General features: G+C 38.0%; 1 protein-coding gene across 1 annotated transcript; it reads left to right on the top strand.

The window, feature by feature from the left end:
- Positions 1-614: 614 nt before the first annotated feature.
- gsc (goosecoid) lies at positions 615-4,364 on the top strand. The gene is made up of 3 exons (XM_026356099.1): positions 615-1,087; positions 1,849-2,108; positions 3,865-4,364. The coding sequence occupies exons 1-3, from the start codon at positions 772-774 to the stop codon at positions 4,015-4,017; spliced, it is 729 nt and encodes a 242-aa protein (XP_026211884.1). The 5' UTR covers positions 615-771; the 3' UTR covers positions 4,018-4,364.
- Positions 4,365-27,013: the final 22,649 nt, after the last annotated feature.

Here is a 27,013-nt window from a genome sequence, read left to right as displayed (position 1 = left end):
TATAGAGTTTTGTGTAGGGCCAGAAATTACCCGACAACCTATATTTAATTTAAATTTGAAAGAATGTCTGTATTGACGCACACGGTTTCCTACAGGCTGCACATACAGCGTGTCCGACTGATTCATACACAGACCTACAGTAACAATTCAATCACTTCCAAACCGGCTGATACCTTTAGAAAATGAACTATTTGCTATTGGCCCAGCATTGTGTCAAGAACTAGTTGCTAGGCCTGGAGACCCGTTTTTCGTGGACTGTGCGTCTTTATGAACTGACGCACAGGCCTCTGCCCGCCCCCGCGCTCCAAACACTGCGTCCTATAGATTATGATGCCTTCGTTGACAAAGAAATAATCGGATTACTGTGTAGGAAGAGATTCAGTGACCCAGCAACAGCGTTTCCAAAAGTCTGCAAACAGTGCGGATTATCTTAATTGAATTAATTCTCAATACACAGATCTGCGGCCGTTCGGCGGCGCGAGCTCCAGCAGCTGATCCCAGAGCTGCTCCTGCTCCGCGGTGACGTCAGCGGCGTATAAAGCCAGCCCTGCTCTCAGCTGGTCCCATTAAAACCAGCAGTCCGCGTTTTCTTCCCGAGACGCCCTCACTGAGTCGCGCACGCAGGGAAGACAAGCACCCACCAGAGACACCATGACGCACTTTTAGGAAACTTTTTTCCCACTCGCATCGGAAACCTTTGGTCCTTTGTACGAGCTGTTCACTTCCCCGACTTTCTTTTTGCCACTTTTCGAGCTCCATCGCGCCGGTGTGATGCCCGCCGGGATGTTCAGCATAGACAGCATCCTGTCCGGCCGACCGAGCTGCAAGGAGCCGCTGCTGTTGCACCGCAGCGGCCCGGTGGTGCTGTCCGCCGGCCTCACGGACTCTATCTACACCGACTACAACGGACTGTACTCTGCTACATGCGGACCTTCTCCCCCTGGAGTTCAGCCTGTGAACGGGACCAGGATAGGATATAACGGCTACTACTACGGACAGCTGCATGTCCAGGGAGCCGGAGGAGGGCCGCCGTGCTGCGGCTCCGTGCCCGGCCTCAGCCCGCAGCAGTGTCCCTGTATCCCGGCAGGTAGGAAACTCTCACTTCCCTCTTAATTATTTTAGAGAGCTAAACTTTAACTTCAGGCGTGAAAAGACCTCTGTAAAATACACAGTTGATCTTAAAGTATGTTTATTTTCTGAAACATGGAAACGTTTTGCTGTCTGCACATATTCGCAGACTGCACAGAAACGATGGTTTATTCGTTGCAGGCCTCGTTTTGAAGCCACATATCAAAGGTAAAAGTCGGTTTTGAGGGGCAGTCGTGACACCACACGTTTATTTTGGAAGGCAAATGATCCTTCAGAGGTTATGTGTAAAATAATAATAATAATAATAATAATAATAATAATAATAATAATAATAATAATAATAATAATAATAACACTGTTAAAGAATCAGTTAAAATCTGCACTTGAACTTCCAAACACATGTAAATATTCACACTGACACCTGTACGTGTGATGTCTTTGTCTTGTTCCTTTGTTGTCCAGTGTTTAATTTGCCCGTTTCGCTGGTGACAGTTACAGATTATAACTGAGTTTATTTTTTATGCATGGACTGAATTATTCACGTGCGTAGAGAGCAGAGCTTCTCCCAGAGTTTCCAATGTTCTGTTATTATATGGATCAGCTGCAGTCTGCATGTACACAACTGAGGCCGGAGTTTCCAATTAGCCACATTACTCAGGATGTGTGTTTACACACGGGCCATAGATTGTCTGTGGCAGTTTAACTCAACTCAGCCCTGTGTGTAATGTCTCTCCGTCTCTCCGTCCCTCCGCCCCGCAGGCTACGACACCCCGGGTTCCGTGCTGATCTCCCCGGTGCCCCATCAGATGATGTCCTACATGAACATGGGCAGCCTGTCTCGGACAGAGCTGCAGCTCCTCAACCAGCTGCACTGCCGCAGGAAGCGGAGACACCGCACCATCTTCACCGACGAGCAGCTGGAGGCTCTGGAGGGCCTCTTCCAAGAGACAAAGTACCCGGACGTCGGCACCCGGGAGCAGCTGGCCCGCAAGGTCCACCTCCGGGAAGAGAAGGTCGAGGTCAGTGGCGCTTTGACTCTTTTTGTAGCTTAGATTTCCAGAATCACCTCATTCTTTTCTCTTATTTTTATTCTTATTATTCTTATAGGCCTAGTTTTTAGACTGCTACTATTTCTCCAGACTATTTCCCTGCTCATGAAGCTGCTGAACAGTTATTATTTTTAGTTTTTGTTTTCCACTTCGTTTGCCATTTTTTTTAGTTTTCCACAACAACAATAACATTATTATTATTATTGATAATAATAGTATTCAGCATCATCACACAGTCCTACTTCATTAGTCCCTTGGGAATATCTCTAAACTAAAGTTAATATTAATTAGTATATAAAGTTAATAGCGTCTCAATCAAAAAGTTCAAAATTCATATCTATATAAATATAACTCTGTGCTTTTATGGTGTTATAGTTTGATTTCATTTTCAAATCTACAACTATAACTTAATAGATATGTATTTGGCCGTAATAAAGCTGCTGTGGTGCAATGTTCAAATGTAGCTGGGTTTATGAAAGCCGTGTGGAAAACCACAGTAACAACCTGTAAAAACAAAGACATACAACAACTGAAGAGAAACTTTAGCTCAACAACGGAGCCGGAATAAAATACATTCACTGATGTCATCTGGGTCCTAGCTGCAGACATTAAATCACGTCCCTCTATTGGTTTGTAAATAAAGAAATCCAACTCCTAAATAGAGACGCAAGGCACAGTGAGGAGGGAACCAAACATTATGATCAGAGGAGCATTTTCACAGATCAACACACGGTTTCTCACCACAGCAGACAGTTAACATACATCCAAGAACGGGGATTCTATAAACAATGACATTTGAGAACGTCATAAAATAAAATATGACGTTTAATAGTCATTGGACTAAATTATGTGAATTTTTAATGAAGTTCAGTATGTGAAGAAAAAGAAGACATGGAAGAAATGTCCCACCAAGCCTGTCTTAATACAAGACTTGAGTCATTTATGTTACTTTAAGAAGTAATAACTGGAATCATTCAGCGTTACTTTTCTGTCCAATGACACGTGAGATTAATAAAGTTTAGGCAACTAAGTATATTTACTTTTTACTTTTTATAATTACGTTACTGGATTATATTAATCCACGCTTTTTCTGCTTTCAATCCACTACATTTGTGCTTCGTTACTGTGTCACTTTATAAATTCTAATGATTTATTCCTACGGACGCGAACACTGGTTCAAATGAGCTCCACCGTCTTTGAGAGAACAAATCTGGATTTGACTTTGATTTTATCAACCACCCCAAATTCAAACGTGTTGAACAGAAGCTAGATGGTGTTTTTAGTTGAGTACATGTGCAAAAGTACAAACACAGACATAAACGTTATACATGAATTTAGAGATGTAAGAATCCTAAAATATCTGCGTACATTTGAACGCATCATCTCCTATTTAGTACTTCAATCTGAGTAAAGAACTAAGTGGTTGTAGTGGAGTTATTTAGTCAAGTATTTGCACTACTTGACTATTGGCTTTGTGTACTTCTACGTGTACCACCTCTGCACTGCACAATTGAAGTAGAAGAAAAAGTATTTGCATCATTTTATGGCGTCAAAAACGCGCAGACTCAAAAACCCGCAGACTCAAAAACCCGCAGACTCAAACAGTCGACTTCTAACAGAGACATTCAGATTAAAATATATTTACACAACTATTAAAACAAACAAAACAACTAAGAAGAGAGAAGCTTTGAGCGTAGTTGTTAAAACTGTGTTTCTCATCATGTAGGTTTGGTTCAAAAACAGACGCGCGAAGTGGAGGAGACAGAAACGCTCTTCATCAGAGGAGTCAGAGAGCTCTCAGAACAAATGGAACAAATCCAGCAAAACGTCCGCGGAGAAAACCGAGGAGAGCAAAAGCGAGGTGGACTCGGACAGCTGATAGTAGAGGAGCCCTGACACGGCCACGTGTGTGTGTACCTGTAGTGGAAAGTGCTGTGGACTCGACTACATACTGGTGGTGTGATGAACCGTGTTGCCATGTTGCACAGTTGTACATATCTATACATTTTATGATGTATATGTCTCGCTATTTATATTTAATTTAAGTTTTGTTGTGATGTTACGCGCGCCCGGGGGGCGCGTAACGGCCGGAGGACTGACTGACATGTCTGAATATATCTTAATGTTACATGGGACGTTTCTCTGCTCGTTGTAAAACTGTTCATGCCGCTCAGCAGCCGCAGACACTCGTGTGGTCTGTGAACCATCCAGAGCTGTTGTGAAGAAGATTTGGTTTTTTTTTTTTTTTTTGTCATTTTAATTTTCAAAAATACGAAAACGTACTTAAAAAAAAAAAAAAAGATTACAACTATAGACTACATTAAAATGTAACTGAAACAACATCATCACTGTGTCTGCGGTCATTATTTCTTCAAGCTGATAAAACATTAGTGTTCCATTGGTTGGTTATTAAATACATTTAAAACAGGACTGTAAGATATAAGAATATAATAAACACAGAGGAATACATCACTTTAATGTGGAGATTGAAAAAGCGCGTTATTTAAATACGGGATGACTGAGTCGTTTCAAAATAAAAGATTACTATAATACTAGACAAGTCATTTTATTCGTCATGGTTGTTAAACTGGTGATAGGTAACCCTGAGACTACAGAGTGTTTTATCAGTTGACAGTAGGTTAAATCCATTTAGATCAAAACATGGTTATAACATGATTTGTGAAGACACGAATAAATCAAAATATTAACAACACCGGTGTTGAGAAACTACATCTGTATAAAACTTATTGAATTGTTAATTAATAAAATCCAAAAGAAAAAAAAAGAAAAGAAAATCAAACATCAGACAAGAAGAATTTTTGTTTTTGTTGTCTGGTGGAGACTTCACTCGAAACCACAATGAGATGCATTCCGTTACATTATTTGGTCAGTGTGTAAAACGTCCAAAATAATAAACAGAAATACCCCACACACACAAGTCTACACACACAAATCAAACACTGTTAGTAAACTGCAGTTAAAGCAGCAAGTTGTCACACACCAGCTCATTTGGGTTTATTGCTTGGAAAACAAATGGCTTAAACAGTACAAGGCATTTTAGAGTGAATTTTCTGTGAATAGACTTTTATCCATTGGGTTATATTCAGCATTTAATAAACTACATTGGTCTTCACACTGTCTGAGGAGCTCTACCTTATTATTATCATTATTATTTTTTTTTGCTGGAGCAGGAATGCATCAGGCATTGGTAAAATGCTTTCACATCCTCACTCTGCACCAGCAATAATCATCCTCCAAAAGATCCAGATCCTTTATTATGTTGGTTATTATAAAATTCATCTTTTTAACTGATCACTCATGAAAAATAAAATAAAATAAAACTAATTCTGTTTGCTTTTCAGATAAGTCTAATGTCACACAACCTCTATCAGATTGAAAAGTACAAATTTTACAATTTTACACAGTGAAGCTGATTTTTTTTTCTGCTTTCTTTTTCAGTGCCTAAAGAAATAAAAACGAATGCGTATTTCTTCTGTGTTAACTGGAAACCAGCATTCAGAGGATTTTTGAATCTGTACTGAAAGCCACAACATTGAAATTCCTCTAGGGCTCAACTTTGTCTGTCTCCTACACTTAAGTGTGGAATTCCCAACAAGGTTTTCATGTTATACAGTGATGTCAGCGGTGCTGAAAAGCAGGGACGTGTGGATGTAGGAGGCCATAGAGCGGATTATGCTCAGACTATAGCTTTAAAAGCAGCAAACCTCTGCTGATTGAAAAAATAATTTGATGATTTGCTGGAATGGCTATGTTATGTGTTAATGCAAGCCGACAACGTATCGTTTCAACCTTATTTTCCTGCATGAACACTAAGTTCCTATATCAGTTTTACTGTATGTCTCAGTCTTTAAGGTTCCGTACAGACTGTGTTCACAGAGTAAATATGTTGGTCACATTATATTCACGCTGGATTCATGACTTAGTGACTGCAGCTGTCAATCACATCTCATGGTCAGATGTGATTGACAGTTGTTAAGGTTAAGGCACCTCTTTATAATTAGTGCTGTTGTAAATAAAGACTTTGTTAACTTCGAATCCACCTTCCTCCACTCTTACCTAGAAATATTAATAAGAAATTAATAAAGTGTTAAAAAACGAATCTTTGATTGAAAATTTGATTTTGGATTATTTCCATAGTTAGGAGTGAACTGTTGTTGTGCTCAGTCTCTTGTGGTAAATGACAAAAGATAATTCTGTATTAATTTTTAAAAAGTCAGTCTGCATTGCTGTAAAACAAAGATAATTTAATTATCAAAGTCAAACATCAGGAATAAAGTTAGTGTCTTACTGATACTCCAAAATAAGTCATTACAGTGCCTGCTTCTGTTCAGCTAGTGCTGTAACATGGTGGTTATGATGGAAAGAGTGTGAGCAGCAGTCATAACTCTTCCTTTATTGCATTTGTTTGTGATTATGAATGATGTTTAATATCAAAGCGGATCAGGCGTGCAGGTTGACGGCCTCACTCTGATTCCTGCTTTCTTCTAATCAGAGCTGACTGCATGGCCCACACCGCTAACCAGAGTAGTACACGGCAAACACGCTGCGCCACACACCATCTTCGTCCATAAAAAGAGAGAGAGCTTCTGCAGCTGCATGTAGAATCTTGCTGAACACATTATTAAAAGATACAATGAAAGAATACATGGTACTGAGAGATAGGAATGCACATTTGACTTAGCCATGTTGCCTGGACTTTACTGATGACCTATATTGCAAATATGCTTAAATTTATCCCAAATTTTTACACTGCCATATTTCTTAGCTTGCGTTTGGTTATTTCTCTGATTTTAGCCAAAGCTCTAGAGTTTACAGAAGGCTCAACTTCTGTCCCCAGACAGATTTCAGTCCCCAGAGCATTGCACATCACTGTTTTTACTAATTATTTTGTGTTAAATTGATTTGGAGAATATTTGTTTGGTAAAACTTGTTGCACAACTAAAGCGCTGAAGCAATTTAAATGATGAAGCCTTATGGTTGCTCCTATACCTTTAGCTGATTATTGATCTTTTGTCTTGTTGTTGGGATCATATTCTAATACCAACTTTTAACACCTTTAATCTAACAGTTGCTATTTTGTTTTGGTGGTGCTTATTCCTTTAAAAAATCTAAATATAAATCTCTCTCTCTCTCTCTCTATATATATATATATCTAAATCAAAACATATCAAACTTGCAAGAGCAGGACGCGGGTGCCCATGTTTCATTTATGCCCATGGCCCCATGTCAGATATTCTTGGCCCTGAAAAGCTCCTCCAATCAGACTAATGTACAGAAAAATAATCACTGCCCCTTTGAAATGTAAAAAAATGAATGTTATTAAACTAGCTGATTTTTACTTGATTAATATGCTGATTTCACATTTTGTACTTTCAGTTCAACACCTAATTGTTTTGCAAATAACTAAACCAAATCAAACAATTTCATGCTAAAAAACTAAAACTATAAAACTTTAAAATAAAAAAATATATATATGATTGAATCTATTTACTAACTATAGCCACCACAGTAATATGTTTCATACATTGGAATACTGGAATACTGTTGCCCCCCTCGGTTACAAGCGTGTACTCAGACAGACAAACACCAAGAAAGAAACAAAATAAAAGCCCACCTGGTGAAACCCACTGATTCTCTACAACATTTAGTTGTCTTCAAAATTTGTGTAAATCTACTAAATAAAGAAATTAATGTCTAAACAAATTATGTTTTGTGAAAATATGTACTTGCTACTCAGATTTTGTTTTGTATGAATGGAACATGGAGACACATTCAACAGACATATCTGCCTAGACAGTATTAACTCCTGCAACAAAAGCATGATAGATGCTTTGTTTGTGTTTTGGAAAATACTTAGTAGTAACCAAATAGTTATGATTAACAGTCAACTTTTTTAGTATTTTACTATGTTGTAGTAAAATAAATAATAATAAATGTCTTTACTTTCTTTAATTTAACCTGAACTAAGACTTTTAGAAATAACATATATCATTCTTGAACGCAGGACCCAAACTGTGATTTTTGGAGATGCCGCAGAATTGCTAAAACCATACATATTGATCACGCACACACACACACACACACACACACGCATACAAGTGTATATACAGAAGGTGTTTTCTAATATAATTAAGCATTTAGTTCAATTATCGCTACACCTGTGTTACCATCAAATGAAGCATGCACCCTCAAACTGTGAACCATCACTGTGGTAAATACATTGTTAGGTTTATGCACAAAATCAACTTTGTTATCGGTTTATGGAAAGATCATGGTTTGGATTAAAACGAGTTAAGGTTAGAGGACCTTCATCGTCATGGTTATAATAATAAACACGTGGTTAAGGTTATGGAATGGCTGTGGGTGGAAGAGACTGACTGTAGGTTGGAAACAAGAGGCTGACCTCCTCCCAAATTGTACTTTAAGGTTTAACAACAACATTCTCTGACTCCAGCATGTGCTCGTGTAACAATCGCTCCAGCCAGTAGAGGGCGCTGGCTGAGAAAAACCTTTCGATCTGGGTTTATTTACAGAAAGAAAATGACACAGATTCGCGCATCAGGCGTTGCTTAACTCTTAACTGCACTGAAAGTTGTAATAAGATTCTTGTGTGGGGCCGTTCATGGGAAGTCAGTGTCTTAAAAAGTAGCTACACAGATGATCTATGTGTAAATCAATCCAACCAGGATTGTGTTACATTAACATTTATGTAAAATTTTATGAGCAAATGCTGAATTGATGGATCCATCAATCTGTCTCCATGTGTTAATTAATCTCAAACAGACTGCATTCAGAGGAGATATTATCACCTTGCTCTCTGCTAGTTATGCTTGGATCAGGGGCAGAGTTACGTAACAAGCAGGCTTCTAATGTGACTCTTGAAAAACAGATTAGAGCAGGGGCCAGATCTGGCTCTCAGAGATTTGGCACCAACACAAACCATGAAAACACACTATCCCTAATAATTCCTTGTATGTACAGCAGTGATTTATTAAGTGCTTCACTGCGCAGCACCAGTGAGATCCACAAAGCCCACAGCCAGTCATTAATCTTTTTTTTTAGCAGCAGTAATTTTCAATTTCACAAATATAATGTAACTGTTTTTTTTAAAACATTATTTCTTTGACCTTTTTATGCACAGTTCCCAGCACTTGGAAAAACAAAGGTGGAGTCCAAGAAAAATTGGGTATTGAGTTAACTTTCAGAGTAGATAAATCTTTGCTCCTTTTCTAAGCATTTTTGAAAAAAAGGGTCGTTTTTCTTTTTTTTTCTTGCAACATTTAGTGGGTGAGCTACTCTTATGTAAGCCCAGCTGATGATGCAGGGGCCTGATTTATTTACTCTTTCCTACCAAATACCTCCACATCTTGCAATATCAGAGCGTGAGTGTGTGCGCATGGTGGGCGGGTGGATGTCTCTGAATGATGCTGTTAATGTTTGGGGGTCTGGAGAGTTTTAGCAGTCATGGATTTGGCGGCTGGACTGACAGCTCTTGGGTGGATTCCCTGCTCTAAAGATAGACAGGGGTGTTGGCTGCTCTGTGGTCCACATCCAGAAACATTTGAGAAAATGGCCTCCCTCATCACGGCCGGCTCAGCCAGTCATAAACGAAAGCTAAGACAAATAACGCATATTTTTACAAAATGTAAACTTCCTTCTATATTATTACCATATTTCACTGGGATGACGTGTGGTTTAGAGTTTGTTTTTGTTTTTGTCCATGACTATCTTTTTGGCCTCTGGATCTTTCCAGAAAGCCCAGGGCTTGAGGCCAGATTAGGGCTGGATGGATACACTGATACACATGAAGGCATGTACAAATACACACTGCAGAGTACTACCACAACCATTTAAATACCCAACATGTGGCTGCAGTATATAAAGCTGCCAGTTAACTGTCTCACCACCTTTGGCTTCATTTCTAGAGATTTATTGGATTAAAACTGCTTTTAGATTTATGTGTCCATTTTACACAAAACGTTATTTCAAATTAAAATGAACTGTAATCTTTATCTGCACATGAAGACTGATCTTAACTCTCTTAACTAGACCATACAAGTGAGCACAAAAAATTAAGAAATGCATGTTAGTTAATAATAGCCTTTGCTAGCTAATACTTGCAAACTTTAAATAAATGTTACTGTGTAGCTAAGATTTAAATATGCTTGTTGACTTTTGACACATGTACTTGTGCTACCGATTCACTGAATCGTACAACTCCTTTAACGTAATTGTCCAATTAACAGAGACTGGCATTACACAACTCTTTTGTCCAAAACAGTAAAAAAAAAGTATAGCTGCACTTACATAGCAGTTAGGTTGGGTTGAGACACAAAATGTAGGTTAAGACGTGAATAAACATGGTTAAGTTTAGTAAAAGTGCTGTAATTAAAATAACTGCTTTTTTAACATTACATCATCTGTGGTCATGTGTGCAACATGTGTTTGTGTGTTGTATGTGTGTATGTGCCAGGATGCACACAACAAGCTAACCAACATTTGTAATGTCTGCGTTCAAAAGGGTGGCAAACAACTCTTCATGTCTGGACACAACAGGCAAACAACTACACAAGGCAATACGTAAAGAGGTTATTATGCATGGAACACATAGATAGATACAAAGAGGTATCAGTAACTAGGCTCTGTGTGAGAATGGTCACCCTTCTCAAGAACAAAGGAGGAAACGGTGGCTCTCAGTATATTAAAAGCTACCCTGCTAGTTCTTAGTCAAACTCTAGCCTTCTGTGGGAAATTTGTCTTTATTGTTGAACCCATGCACCCTATCTCCTCTATAGAAAAATTTGTATGTCAAAATACTACGTTCACTAAAGCCCCTAGACATTGCCCAATGTTAATTCGTCTCGTTTGGTCATTTTCTGCTGCTTTATAGTTCTATTTTACACAAGGGCTGTCATGCGTTTTAGCATATTACATTAAACTATGGTTTTAGTTTTTAATCCTAAATATCTCACGAGAGCAAATTCATACCATCCAAACAAGGACATTCTAAGAAAATGGGAAATTTTGTAAAAGAAAATTCAATGTTCAGTGTAATCCGTAGTAATCTTCTTTAGCAACAATAACTGCATTGTGTCTACTGAAACTTAAAATAAATTGTGTATTACACTCAATGTATTGGGTTTATAAGCTAGTGTAATATGCAGTGTTTACAGCTTGTTCTGCTGCCCCCATGTGGCTCAAGCAGAAGAAAAACTATATAATGTAGCTTTAACAAAGGTTTTCCTCTTTCTTCCTTTTTTTTTCTAAGTCTAATCCACATTTTTATTGATTACAGATTAGGTGTTTATATGATGATTTTCTGGTGAATTTTACACTAGAGTACATAAAATAATCAGTAAATAAAAATAAAAAGCATGATTTCAGGATATTTTTGGTAAACTTTACATCTGTCTAAAGAGTTTTCTCCTAATTTTAGCAACTACAATATTAAGTATAATAGCAGGACTACAAACCTTGGAATATTTGATTGTGTTTGTGGTTTAGAAGCATTGTTTTATAGAAGATGTGTGTACATCTTTATATAAATTTGATGTTCTACAATTATGAACAAACCAAACTTTACATCAAAATGAGGCCAGGGAAAAGTGTGTGACCCTCTAGGCTGCTGACATAAACAAAAGATAATAGGAGTTAGCAAACCTTGAGTCTAATGAATGAAACATGGGGTTACAGCTACTTTGATTTAAAAAAACTCAAACAATTTGAGTTTGGTTTTCATCAACTCAGAATAAAAATGTTCACTTGGATAAAACTGGAAAGGATTACAGACTGATTTAAATATTCATCGGTCAACAGTTAGACAAGGAGTATATAAATTAAGATTATTTAGTTCTTTGGCTACTTCCCCTAAGACTGGGTGCCCAGTTAAGACAACTCCAAAAGCACAACAGGGGATGAGGTTAAAAAGAGTAACAGCCAAAGGCTTAAAGGAATCACTGGTGCTGGTTAACATCTCTGTTCATGAGTCTATACACAAATTATGGTGCATGGTTCATGGAGCATAGTGTCCATGGCAGGACACAACGGAGGAAGCTCTTGCCTTCCAAAAACAATAAAACATAGCTGCAGACCTGAAGTTTGCCTCAAGAATCTACAGTGCTGCTGGAAAAATGTTTTGTGGACTGATTGGAGTGTTTGGAAAGAACACGCTTGATAAAATGGGCACATGAGCATTAAAACTTCATCCCAATACTGACATGGAAGAACATCCTGATTTCAGGCTGATTTGCTGCCTCTGGCCGAAACAGCTTTATCATCGAGAAGGAAATTAATCCCAGTTTTATCAAGCAATTTTACAGGATGATGTCAGGACAGTTTTCAGTAGACAGCTCAGTAGATGTTGAGTGAAGCAGCAGATGACCCTAATTTAACCTAAACACTGAAGTACATCTATTACAGAATGCCTCCAAACAAAAAAGTCCACCTTTGGTCTCAGCTGAAGCAGGTCTTTGAGAAAACTTCCTCTTGAATATTGTGTAGGTCTGATGCACAACTACAGGAAGTGCTTGTTTGAGGTTGGTGCTGCCAAATGTGGTTTGAGCAGTTTCTAAATCCAAGGGTTCACTTACGTTTTCCATCAGCACTTTTACTGTGACTCTGACTGGGGTTGTCCAACATATGTTAGATTATAACTGTGTATTTATCTTAAGCCAATATTGTTTGTCTATACTTGTGACTTGAATCAAGATCAGGTCAATTTTTTGACCAATGAATGCAGAAATGAGGTCCTTCTAAAGGGTTTGCATGTGTATGTTTAACTCTGTTCTGAACTCTTGTAAAAGAAATATCTCCTGGAGTAGGCATTTGCAGGTCATTGTCCTCCAGTGGATATACTGTGCCCCCTAACCCACACGCCAAGCACTTAACATTGAACTTTGCCTTTTATTAATTACTTTAGAGATTGTACTATACAGCACATCCTCACAAATTACCACTCAAATCTGATGGGAACCATGCCCACTGAATGATTTCAAACAGCCTTAACATCCATAACAAAATGGGAGAATTTATTCTTCCTTCTGACAAACACACTTTTGGACCATAGATATGTAATGCTCGACAAAAGTCCCATTTGGTTATCCTAACAGTTGGGATGGAGGGATCCCCTTCTTAGGAGGTTTGGCACCAACCTATAATGCTATAATGACGTGCACACTACAGTTCTGTGCGTGTAAGAGAGACAGACAGCAAAAGAGAATGTGTCTTTATGCTTCTGCCCTCTGACATGATTTGTTCTGACTTTGATATCTCCAGACATTTCCTTGTCAAAGTAAACACAAACATTCCATATTCAGCAACAGGACAGCACTGTCCATCCTTTACAAATGCCAAAATGTAAGGATCCTTTTATTGGGCAAGTTAGCGCCCACAAAAGCTCTTAACTACTGTAATGTTCTTTCTGACCAGCCGTGTAATTACACTGCCTGTCACCACACAAATCACAGCACACCCATCATCTGCTGACTTCAATTAGCCCCCTTCTCCTCCAACCCCTGCCATTCTGCTAGCTTAAAACCACAGAGGAACCTTAAATCTGTGGAGCTATAGTGCAGGTCAAAGCTGACTGCTGCCAGCGATCACCAATCTCCAAGGTGGAGGAGGTGATTATAAAGTCCCTGACAACTCTGTGCAGAGCCGCCCCAAGGGAACAAGCACTGCACTATAAAACATATCAAGGCACAGCTTCATCAGAACACAACACGACATTAAAAGATTATTACTAATTATTTGTGCATACTGGAGCCAACAAATGACGTTGGCTTTCTAGGTTACTCACTACATCCCTGTCATCTCTGTAGCATGAATCACGAAAATCAACTTGCAGAAGCTTAAAGTTTGTTTGAGATGTGTAATCCGTCACTGCTTTTACTATTGTTAAATTACATTATTGTTGGCAGTTCAGATGTGTATATTGACTGAAAAAGTCTGCACTGCATTACCACACATTAGCAGAGTGGTAACATAATGTTGGCAGGGGAACACGCTGTGACACTGACTCCCTCAACTTTTTACTTAGAAAATGTTCTTAATTACTCCATTTACATAATTATATCCTTAGATTTACTTATTTAAGGATATAATTAAATGATAAACTTATGGACTTATTGTAACAAAGTAAGATATTGTTGATTTTCTATACACAATGTGTCAATATTTTTTATTATTTATACTATGTTGTAATGTATCATTACTATAAAATGTTATTGACATGACAAAATATGCTATATTAACACATTATTATTATATATTATCAGGAGTTGTTCTAAGAACTTCTCTTTTCTTTTATTTTGTATTTATATTCGTATTTCTATTTATTATTTATTTCAATCATATCGTGTGTAGTCTTAAATTTGAATTATAAAAATATGCATAGAGTATGTTTACAGAATCTGAAAAAATAAAAAGAATTACTTCCATGCTGTTTCATACATTTTGAGAGATTTACTTTACTCTTGAGAAAAAATCTTCCTGAATATTGTGCAGGTCTCCTGCACAACTACAGGAAGTGCTTGTTTGAGGTTTAATGTTATCATGTTTTAATAATTTGACTGTCTTCCAAAAAATTTAAATTTTCAATTGAAAATTCCTTTTACATATTACATTGGATTATATATTTCTATATTTACCTATTATCTTTATTTATGGTAAACACTTATACTTGTACTTTCTTTTAATGAATACGATTCTTTAAAGCTACATATAACCTGTTACATTATTTTGCATAAAAATGTGTCCATTCATTTACTCTGTTTCTGAGGTAAATGTAATAGCTGAATACAGAATACAGCATTATTGTTTGCTGCTGAAATTATTTCAGGCCTCTAATATAAACCAAAATTCCAACTTTTATGGAATATCTAGCTACCAGCAAACATTTTGATTAGGGTGTTAGATGAATGACCAAGGACAATTTAAGTATATAGGCAATAGTGCTTGTTATAGGAATACATGTGTGTTGGGTTTAAATAGAACTATACTCATGTCTGGCATGGAGAAGACAGTCACACCATTACTGAAATTCATTGTAACAATGGTAACCAACTCGGGTGAGGGAAGTGGAAAGAGAAAACAGGAGAAACAAGAAGCAATATACAAAACACTTATCAAGGTAGGACCAGTAACTGCACTCTAATTACTAAACATAGCAAAGAATATTTAAGGGAGGACCTGGAACTTCTAAGTACTGCCAGCAGGTAGGACATGTACTAAATGACCTCCTCCCTACCATGAAGACCTAGAAAAAGTACTTCGCAAGATAGAGATGGTGGAATGGATAAAAAGAGAAGGAGAGGCACACAGTCTGGATATTATTGTGCTTGAGAGAGGAACCAGACAAAATAACTGACTAAATTCAGAGAAATTTAGTGACATTTACCAGTACAATAATCTTATCAGCAGGACAAAAAGGACTATATGGTACATACTTAATTCACTAAGACTGAATCTGACCCACTGGTCATGGATGGCTATTGTACCAAGTAAAAACACTGCAATACGTTAAAAAGCCACAAATTGAAAGTTAAGGCATTTAAATGAATTTAAAGTTTGGATTTTAAAGCCTCAGAGTCAGACTGTCAGTGAAGAATTTCACTGCTGACATCAGAGGAAGGTTGCACAATAGGAAAAGGCCCTGCAGCTAACTGATTTCTTTTTAACTCTGGGGACAGACACAAACCTCTCCATCCAAGAATTGAGAGCATTAGTTGGAGGATAAGGGCTGGGGAGATGCAGTAGGAAGTACAAAGATGTACTTGTATTTAAAATCATCAGAAGCACCTTAGTCTGGTCAAAATTTTAGACCAGTGTAATATGGTCAAATTTTCTGGGTATAGGTAAAATTCTTGCTGCAACTTTCTGGACTATTTGAAGACATATAGTCATAATTTGAGACAGGCCAGACAACAGAACATTAAAAAAAACCCAGTCTGGATGACGCCAAGGAATGAATTAACATCTCTGTAACCCTAGACAGTGAAGACTGAATTTCATGTACACAGGTGTAAGAAGGGAGTTTTGGTGATGCACAGTTTAAAATACACCATAGAATCACGTGAGACACCAAATCACTTGTACTGCCAAGCTTTGAAAATCACAGGTGTCAAGAGTAACTGTTAAAAAGTTGATGTTAAATTGAGCAAAAAGTGTCCAAAACTGAACTGATTGAATTGCTTAATGTTTACACTGACTGTTAGAGGATTAAAAAGTATTCTAGGAGTTGGATAAGAGCAGTATTCGACGCAAAGAAAGTGGATTGTTGAAAAAAAAAAAAGTTTTTACAGTATACTTCCTGGACAAGTTTAACATTGGATTGGGATAAAAGGACTGACTTTGTTCTACTATGTTGCTCTGTGGCTTTATAGCATAACTTTCTTTTCTGGAGGTCTTTAAGCCCTGTATTGCTCTGTTAGAGACGTTTAATGCACTAGCCATGATGGGATCATGCCAAGACAAACACATAAATAATCTAGATGAAGTATACCTATCAAAACATGTGTGCGCCTTGCCCGCCCTGAACGGTGTACGCCACAGCCTGGGGTAATTGTGGTTTTCAATTGGTTGGTGATAGAAAATGGGGTGAGCATATACTGGGATGAAGGTTTGACTACTTATTACTGCCTCAGGGTGAAGCTGCAGGCACAGGATAAGGTGGAGTTTCAGTGCTGTGGGGTTAAAATCCATGAGGAGAGAGAGAGAAAGGCAATGAAGACAACACAAGATGCTTGGTAATAAATGAACAGTGGGGCTGTGAGCTAGAGATAATAAACTGCTTATGTGTCTCTGTGTGTAATCTAAGGCATCTTAAAATTTGGTGAGTGTTGATGATGAACTTTATTAACCAGAAGTTGGGTAAAGTCATTTGTTATTTGACTTCTACAGTTTGGCCAACACAAGGGTTATGAAGATTTCTAAAGTGATATCATGACACTTCTAAATATCTGACAAATCATTAATAAAAACTACAGTTATATATTTCTGCTTTCCCCTTCCCATATATATTGATTGAATTTATTTATGTTGTCAGAGAGGAAAAGACCCAGCAATCAAGTCTGGGAAGCAAATTTATATACAGTACATCAACAAACCAATATGATGGCTGTTGGAGAATTTAGGCCAATCAAATATTTCATGTAACTAATAAGGAAGTTAAATCACAACAGTTATTGGAGACTGACAGTAACGGCTGATAGATTGTTCTGATAATGTTTTAATAAATGGTAACTGGATGTGACACGATGTGAGAACTTCTTTGACTTCTCGTCATCTCGTTAATGTGAGGTCTGTTGAAAACAGTCGGTCTTGACTGCAGCCATTTTGTCCCACCCTTTATACCCTCTACTCACCTACTGTCCAGACAAGGTGCCGTTTATTCTCAACAGGAATATTGTTGTGTGATGGTCAACACCTTCACACTGTTTAATATGCAAAGAAAGATGGATATGACCACATTTTGCTTTTGCTTGTCATCTTGTTAATCAACACAACAGCTTGTTTGTGTTTTTTGCCCCATCGGACCTATTTTAAATAGTGTCCCATTTGTTGTCTTTGGCCTCAATGGGCCTTTTTGCCTGTGCAACACTCAGAGAGTTTAAATTTGGGGTGCATGCACCAGTTCTTCTGTGGTACTCGACAACCCGTGGTTGCTCATAGCACCCTTTGCAGTGATTAAGTGTGAAACACAATTACATCTCTCTGCTGGTAATCAGTAGAGAGACCCTAAGGCCACCAGCACACCTCAGTGATAATCTTTAGTCTTTTTTTAAATGTGCTTTATCCAATTAACACTCAGTATATAGAATTAGTAGTTCTGCTTACCGACCTACATGCACCAAAATGTGTTTTATTATAAAGAGGCTTTGCTAATTTTGGAAACAGCTACAGTATAATCACTTGATTAATAGGGTTATGGTGAGTAGAGGAATCTGGCTACATGGCTGGGGTCTCGGGTTTATGTTTTGGTATTGGGGGTTGGTTGAGGAGTTGTAGGTGTACATGCCCTGATGACCTGCAGTGGAACGTTTGCCCCCAAGTTCAATCCCACCCTTGGGGGATTTTTCAGCTTTTAGCCGCTGCTCGCCTCTGTCGCTGACATTATCCAGAAAACCTTCACCACAGAACCACCTGAAACTTCCAGCAGGCAGCATATTTATATCACCCTGAAACGTCAACCCATCCTCCCCCAACAACCTCCACCCAATAGGCCGGGAGTCACAGTGGAGCGCTTGTTTTTTGACCCCAAAGTGTCCCCCCCTGTCTTCCTCCAGTCTGTCTCCTAGTTGCTGAGAGCGAGGGATAAATAAAACAATGTGTGGATTAATGATCAAGTGATTTGAAAGCTGTGTTCTTCCAAGGGCCAGAGAAAACCAGTCTCTATTTACCCAAAGGATAAATCAAAATTATGGGCTGTATCAACAATAGAACTGCACTCCCCAGAGGAAAAAAAGATAGATCATCAGTGGAAAAGAATACGCTATGAATTACACAAAGTCCCTTCTGTCTAGTTATCTGATAATAGCTGCTCCTTCACACGCAAGAATATGACAAACTGATTAATAAAGTTTTTTGAGAAATACTCAGAATTAGGCAAATGCACTTTGGAAAATGTCACATGTTATGTTTGATGTTTTTAGTCAGGAAACTAATCATTTTAAGAAAAGGTCTAGACTCAAGGTCAGCGAGCATTATCCCAAACCTGTTTCCTAAAAAAGACATTTCAAAACAACTAATTGACGACAGCAAATACATTTTGTAGATTTATTCAATCAAAAATAGGAAGTATGAGAACATAATCCACCCAATGGTAATGTTTCAACCAGAACATACTGGTGGTTTCAGTTTAGCTGCACAGCAATGTTAATATTGACAGGAGTATTCAACCATGTCTCTGATTTTCATATGTGAATTGACTTCGGTCAGTTGGCATCACATAACCGAACTTATGGTCAGAAATTTGGTCATGTTACAACAGTAATCAACAAGTGCACTTATTGGACAATGACCCACAGCGAAATTAAATTCACAACACTGAAAATAAGTGTGACATAAAATAAATAAACGGAAATTACATTAAGTAAAAGACAAAACATACATATATGCATAGTTCAAAAAGATTCTTTTCAGGGTTCTGTATGATTGATTTCTGCATAAATATAACATTCACGATAGACACATCGTTTAGTTGTATGAAATTTACACTTTAGATTTTTCGATATAATAAATAATAATAATAATAATAATAATGTATACTTTATTGGTCCCCTTGTGGAAATTCGTTTTGGACAGCTGCCAGACTGAGTCGGCGCTACTATGCCTTAAACAGTCAAATGCACTTTTCTAGGCAGTTCTTAATTGTCATCACTGTATCCCATAGCTGATAGGGGGTTTTGCATGGTTGTGCATAGTTTGGTCCTAACACATTAGATTATGATTGGGTGGAGATGTGAGGTGGGGGTCCCAAAAACACCTGAACAAACCCTGGTGTACTTCATGTCTGATGCTTTGGCTGTTCCTATTGATGTTCTTATTTTCTGTTTGGTAGCTAATGCAATACTTTCTTCTTCTGCTTATGCAGTGATTTGCAAAAAAGTAGAAATACAGAACATTCCCATTAAATCCGCCCGAGAATTGATCACATACTCTGTCTTTCCTTGTCTGAAAAGCTTCACACATATCAGTACTTGTATGGCTACCAGTGTGTCAGACAGAAAAGCTTATGCTTGTGGATTTCCCCTATATTTAGTTTTGAAGGCAGCATTCAGTGTTCCCTATCTTTCAACATGTATGTCCTGTACAGCTTCCCCTGGAGCTGCTGCTTCACCCAGAAACAGCTGTATCTGCTTATGGTTGACATGCAGGGAGTAGATCCTAATTGACTGTTGCATTAGATTTGCTTGTCAGGCTGCCAACTCCTGCCTTAAACAGCTAGTGGACTGTTGCACATTGCTGAGGAGAGTGGGTGGTGTGCACGTAGAATCAGACACAGGTCACAGTGAGCAAACTTTTGTAGAAATGTGTGTCTACGCAGCCTAATTATGCCCTCTTGTGGAATACAACTGTAACACAGTAAAGAAACGATATTAAGAAGTGAAGTGCAATTGTCTTCCTTTTTTACAGTAACCATTTGTGATGAAGGCACATAGAGAGACATACATTGATATTTGTGCTACTGTATTTTTTATTATGGATGTTAAGAAACTAAGGACATTTACTCAAGTACTGTATTCTAGTACAATGCGGAGGTTCTTTTATTGTACTTTAATGAATATCTGAGTATCTGACAGCTTAGTTACTTTACAGATGAAGATTCTTCATACAAAAGATCAAGTAAATAAACAATAAAAACTGGTGTGTTAGAGTGAGTGAGTGACATAAAGTGGTTAAAATCAGCTTTACTTTTACTTTTACTTTCACTATTTGTATTTTGTTCCATACCACATTCCATACTTTCCACATTTCAAAATTCCAAATCTGGACTGGACTTAAACATTTGTTATGGTTATATACATACAGTTATACGTTATGTTCACACCACATAAAAACATAATAATTTTTGTTTGTGTCTTTTTGCCATCTTTGATAACTTCAATAGACAGGTGAGTATAACAGTGTTGGTAATGGTAGGGTAAAGTTGAGACTTTAAGAATTATTCAGCAAAAAGCTGCCTTCTTATTATCCAGATCAGAATGAATCCATCACCAGTGGAAACACTGTAAACTTCAGTCGTCATCATCATCATTATCATCATCATCATGTATGTTTTCACAATTTATTACACATAGTGACACATCAACTGTGAGCGACTGCATCAACTAAAACACAATAAATAAATAAATTGTAATACATTTTCTGTTCTGCCTCTTGTGGTATGATTGTATTAGAGGTTTTCTTTATCAAACTGCAAATCATACCTTCCACCCTCTGTGCATTATGTATGTCAACAACAGGCAGCATGCTGAAATTGTCCATTTGTCTTTCTGCAGGTGTTCCATCTAACACAAAAGCATTAGGAGTATGAACCTTGTGAGAACAATATAAAATTTAATAATTACATTGATAAACTAGGAACTGACATTTTATTAAATATATAAATGAAAAGTTCTTGGCAAAATGTCCTATTAATGAAATAACCAAACAAACTGTCAGTGTTGAACCTGGTGCTCCTGGGTGTGTGCGGCGATCCAGAGACTGCTGATTATAACAGTATCTTTTGTCGTTTGATTTTATTTGTCATATTCTTTGACTTTTCTGCATCTTCCTCTGTACAAGGCAGGTGAGAAGGCTTTAGTTTGTGCTGCTCAGTGTGTGTTTGAACTATTCAACAGTGACGCTTCTCACTTCACTTTTCTTTCCTGACATATCATCCCCATTAACTTGAATAATCACAGCACAACATCAGTAGCAAGCAGCCACAGTGAAAACAGTTCCTGGTGAGGAGTTCAACTGGGACACTGTTTCTGGAAAGTTTTTTTTAACTTTCATTTTTCCTTACACTAGTCATGTCTAGTGAAGGTAGAAGCACTATGTTTTTTTATTTATTTTTGTAACCTGAGTAAACTGACCCTTTAAGTACCTCTAATATTTTCTTTCTCTAAGGGGTATCATTGATACTTTTATGTGATTATTTCCTTCTTTCAAACCCTGAAACATTTAACGGCACACCAGGTCATGCTGGAACTGGTTACGCATTCTTTTTTTTTTTTTCATTCTCCTCCTAACCCCACGAATGCTTTTTGTGGAGTAGTAGAAAAACATGTGCCCTCATTCCCACATTGATTATTGCATCTCTCCCCTACCTTTGACTTCAAGCCCACGCTCATGTGCTGCCATTTGGGACAGGAATAAACATGCACAAGAGTACTTGTGCATGTTTATTCCACACTAGACAGCAAATGTCATGTTGCCAGTCAAATCACCTTTGTTCTGCTCAGAAAATGAATGATGTTAGCCTGACAGTCTATAAACCTTTACAAACGTAGACTGGTCTGACTAGACAACTAATTGAATAAAATTAGAGGAGGGTGATGGAATCAGGGTAGTTCTGTTTGGCACATTAGTGTTTTGTGCCTTTGTGCTGTCCAATTGAAGTCAGGATGAACTGATTAGATTTTGGAAGACTGCGGTGACCTCAAGATTTGATCATTCCTGTGCATGGGATGTCAAAGGATGTCTTCATAAATGTCTGCAAATATGGCACAAATGTCTACTTGGATGATGAACAGACATTTTGGTGGTCAAAGGTCAATGGCACTGTGACTTTAGGAATGTTCCACTCTTGTCAATGCTATATTTCAGAAATGTCTGGAAGTAAATTTCATTATATCTGATTCATGCATAAACTAATTAGAATATGAGTCTGGGCAGACATGTATGTACACTGCAGCCTCACTGTTTGGCACAGGTATACAATCATAATGTGGTTTTTAGTCATAACTGAACTGTGACCAGAAAGTATAATTTTTGTTTTTCTTTGTGATTTTCTTTGTGGTAATTTGATATTATAATTATGAACCAAAGTATCATCAAAACTTTAGGGACGTTAATGACGTTATTGAAGCTAGCAAGTTAAAAAGCACTAAACAAATAAATTGGAGTAAGTATTCTGCATCATAGGATCAGTATACGTAATACTGGTTTTCATTGTAACTAGGATGCAACAGTATGTCCCTTTCTCCTCGTTATAATCACAGTCTTTTCCAAAAGCTGAGATAATTATGTGCATGACCTGTGTCTCAGGTTTCTTTGTTGATTTAAAGGCAGATGACATGATATCTGCAAAGTCTGTTGTTGCTCCACCAGTTTTCCCCCGGCCGTCGGCCTACATGTATACAGACTGTAAGCTGCAATCAGTGCCGAGGCTCTCAGAGGAGTCCCAGCTCCACATCTTCTCCTTCACCGCTCAGAAAAAACAAAGTCAGTCTTGACGGACAGAGAGTTTACAAGGCTCGTCAGGCATTAACAGATTTGATCTCTACTGGAAGGAGAAAAGCCTGTGGGAGGGAGGTTTGTGGGATATCACCATTGCCGAGGAAGCAAAGGGTCTCTGTAGGAGTGGAAGTCCTGAGCCAAGAATCCTTGCTGATTTGGCGGTCATGGTCAGGGAAAGGTTCATGCTCTTAGTCTCACTTTAGGGGCTGTATGAGTGGGTCGCCCTGTGTTTTCATAAGTATCATATCTTTACCAGAAAAGTGTGAGGAACACACTTTGTCATTTAAGGAAAGAGGGCTTGTTGTTTGCAGTAAAGGTGCTCTGATAAAACCACTGTGGATACCTGCTCAGCAGCAAACAGCAAACACACACAGCTAGAGTCTAGCTGAAGAACATAGCGGAGCAAATACTGTCGCAGCTTTTTCTTTGGAGTAGAAAAATGTGTGTATGTTTCCCTGCATTAAAGTGCACAAAGTCATCAGAAATATTATTATATCAACATTTGTGCCTTGAATTGGCCCTGTTTGTTGCCTCTTAACTGATGTAATGCTACCATTTGAGGCGCTGTTCATGTGTGTTGCACTGAAGGCTCCTCAGTTCTGTATGCAAAATGCTAATTTCAGGTAAATGCTATTATACCTACAATGACGCAGTTAACGTGCTATCACTATGTTGACCAAAGTTATTACAGTTTGTGCCATGGACAATATGGACATGTGTGTCAGTTTTCAGTCACATAACTGGAGGGCAAAACAACAACAAAAAAAAACAAACAAACAAAATAAAATACAATTAATAAAAGTCTTATCTGTTCCAAGTTATTAATATTTAGATCATATTTCCCATGTGAATGGGTCAATAATGATTCTTTTAATGCTTCTTTTTGACTAACGTTAGCTATCTACTATGAATTTGGTTAATCAGTATTCCTGGCTATCATTACACCATGAAGACAAAAGAACACTCCCAGCAACTCAGAGAACAGGTCACTGAAAAGCATAAGTCAGGGGATGGATAAAAAAAATCTCCAAGGCACTAAATGTCCCCGGAGTTCAGTTAAATCCATCACCAAGAAATGTTAGGAATATGGCACATGTCTAAATCTGCCTAGAACAGACCATCCACACAAACTGAGTGAAGAAGGAGACTAGTGAGAGAGGCCACTAACACACCAATGACTACTCTGAGGGAGTTACAAGATAGGAGAGACTGTACATACAACAACTGTTGCCCAGGTTCTTCACCAGTCAAAGCTTTATGGGAGAGTGACAAGGAGAAAGCCACTGTTAAAGAAAACTAAAGAGTTAAAGAGTTCACCAATAGGCATGTGGAAGACTCCATGGTCTAGTGGAAGAGGGTTCTTTGGTCTGATGAGACCAAAATGGTCTTTTTGTTCATCAGACAAGACGCTATGTTTGGAGCACACCAAACACTGCACATCACCACAAACACACCATCTCCACTGTGAAACACGGTGATGGCAGCATCATGCTGTGGGGATGCTTCTCCGCAGTTGGAGAAGGGGGCGAATATTAATGCAAACACTGATTTTAACTTACATATTTTTATGTAATTGACATTACTTTGTAGAAAATTAATTGTTTTATAATGTCAATAAAATTATGAAACATCCAAGGGGGTGAATACTTTTTATAGGCACTGTACATACAGTGCCCTATAAGTTGCCAGTCCTATAGGAGTTTGACATCATGTGAAAACTTAGAATAGTTGTTGGAATATTTCTGTCTGGAAAAGAGGTGTATATTGCCAACCATAGGGAATATGCTACCATTACAATTAAAAATCAGATATACTGTTTCCATTCCATGTAATGTTTTTTATTAATTACAAACAGTGTCTTAATAAGGTTAAAAAAACACAGTGAACTGGATATTTTTAAATCCACTTGATCTCACTGTCAGCTGTTTTAACTTTTACCTTTTGTTTCTTCAGCAATGAAAACTTTCCATGACGAGCTTTGTGGATTAACCACAGCAAAGGGAAATTGTATTTTTTCGGGAAATTCACATTATTTTCAAATATAAGTTTCTTCATCATGGGTTAAAAGAACAAAGTGCCGTCACCTCCATTGTTCAACAGTAACATACCACAAGCGCAAGTTAACCATTTCACACTCAAATTCTTTATGCTGCCATTAATATTTTACTTCAACTGCTTTAATATAATATACAGTACATGTAGAGTTTTCTGTTAGTGTAGTAACAAGACCAACATCAATACCTTGTGTTTTAATTGCTTTGTTCAGGTCACTGGATTTTGCAAACTAAGGTGACATTTCCCATTTTGTGTTTGTGAACTGTAGCTGCAAAATCCAACAATGATGTAAACATTCCTGTGAAGTTTTATGAACTATGAAATTCACCTAAAAGGCAGCTAACACACAAGTATAAATATTTTAGTTTGCTTTTCAGGTGAGTTGAGTAAAAGGGCAGCAGGCTGTGAGACAGGATATCAGGGTGGCTGGGGGAGGCGGGAGAGGTTCATAGAAACCGATATAAGTTGTGATTACAGTCATCCCCGCTGACTCAGAAGGACTGTGGTGTTGGCAGCTGCTCCCCTGTCTAATCTCCATTTGCTAAGTGAGTAATTGGAAGTGAGAGCTTATGTATTTTTGTAATGAGCTGACAGCATATTTCCACTCCTTGCCCAAAAGTTTCGGCTAATCAACATGGTCACGCTGTTTCTCTGTTAGTGACAGCTCTCACCACAATGGCCATGACAAAACAAAATGTCAAGCAGTGAATGGATGTGTGTGTGTGTGTGTGTGTGTGTGTGTGTGTGTTTTGGGTGGGCTTCAACTGCTCCCCAGCTCTATACATCAACATCACTTCACTAGTCTGCAGTCTTGGGCAAGAAGTCAAGTTTGCTTGCTTTGCTCAAAAGCCCTCTTGTCCCCACCGCGTGATAGATGATTTACATGGATGTGACATGTGTGTGACTGTACCCTTTATATGTCACACACTCCATCACATGCACACGCACCACAACCTCTCTCACTCATAGTGGCAGGAGCAACAGTTACAGATGAGGTTTTTTTCATGAGGCAGCCACTGATTAGGAGAAGAAAGGAATATTGAAATGTGGCAGTGTGGACAGTTCATTGATGGTGTCACTCAATGGGATAAAACTCTGCTCTGCTTGCACAGTTAGAGCATATGGAAAATATGAACCTTGGATTGACAAATTCTAATATTAACTTTTGTAGGAGAATGAATAGAAAAAAGGCAGCTAGCTACCAAAACATTGGACTTATTAAGAGTAAATACAAGATTTCAGCATTGAAACTGAATTACACACAGCTCCAGACCAACTAAAACATACTAGTCAAGGAAGGATTTTTTTTTTTGTCTGTTTGTCTGTTTTTTTTTTTTTAAGTAAAACTTACTGAACCAGTGAGTTCATTGGTTCAACGCTGTAACATTAAGACCAGAATTACTGCTTTGTGTTTGCATGGATGCCCTCATTAGGCAGTTTACATCCAGGTCTGTCTGACTCATATTCTAATCAGTTCATCCATGAGTCCATGTTTGTACCAGATGTAATAGTTCATTAAGGTTTCCCTGAGAGACTGTACAGTATTAACAAGCATGGGACAAACAGAAGAACACACTGACCTTGGCTTTTGCCGTTTTGTCACCAAAAGTGATTCAGACCATCGCAGAGTCTAAATAAATATGTGTGCCACATTTGAAGAAATTCCTTAAGGATATTACCAAGAGATTGTTGTCACAGGAATGGTATAGATGCAAGATCACAGAGACATTAACCTTTTAAATACCAAAATCTAAGTGCTTCATACTTCTGCCAACTTTGTAAACATTCCCTCAAGACAATCTCAGGATATTGCTTTAACAAGGAAGGACCAGGCGGACATAAGGACTGACAACCAG

This window comes from Anabas testudineus, chromosome 12 (assembly GCF_900324465.2).
Source record: "Anabas testudineus chromosome 12, fAnaTes1.2, whole genome shotgun sequence".
Lineage (NCBI taxonomy): Eukaryota > Metazoa > Chordata > Actinopteri > Anabantiformes > Anabantidae > Anabas > Anabas testudineus.
Note: the sequence above shows the minus strand (reverse complement) of the source record. Positions and strands in the feature narration are given on the sequence as shown.

Bases quoted from the DNA above. Each gene is read 5' to 3' on its own strand.
- gsc (XM_026356099.1), top strand. From the start codon at position 772: ATGCCCGCCGGGATGTTCAGCATAGACAGCATCCTGTCCGGCCGACCG. The intron at 1,088-1,848 runs GTAGGAAACTCT...TCCGCCCCGCAG, and splicing joins GTGTCCCTGTATCCCGGCAG to GCTACGACACCCCGGGTTCC. The intron at 2,109-3,864 runs GTCAGTGGCGCT...CTCATCATGTAG, and splicing joins TCCGGGAAGAGAAGGTCGAG to GTTTGGTTCAAAAACAGACG.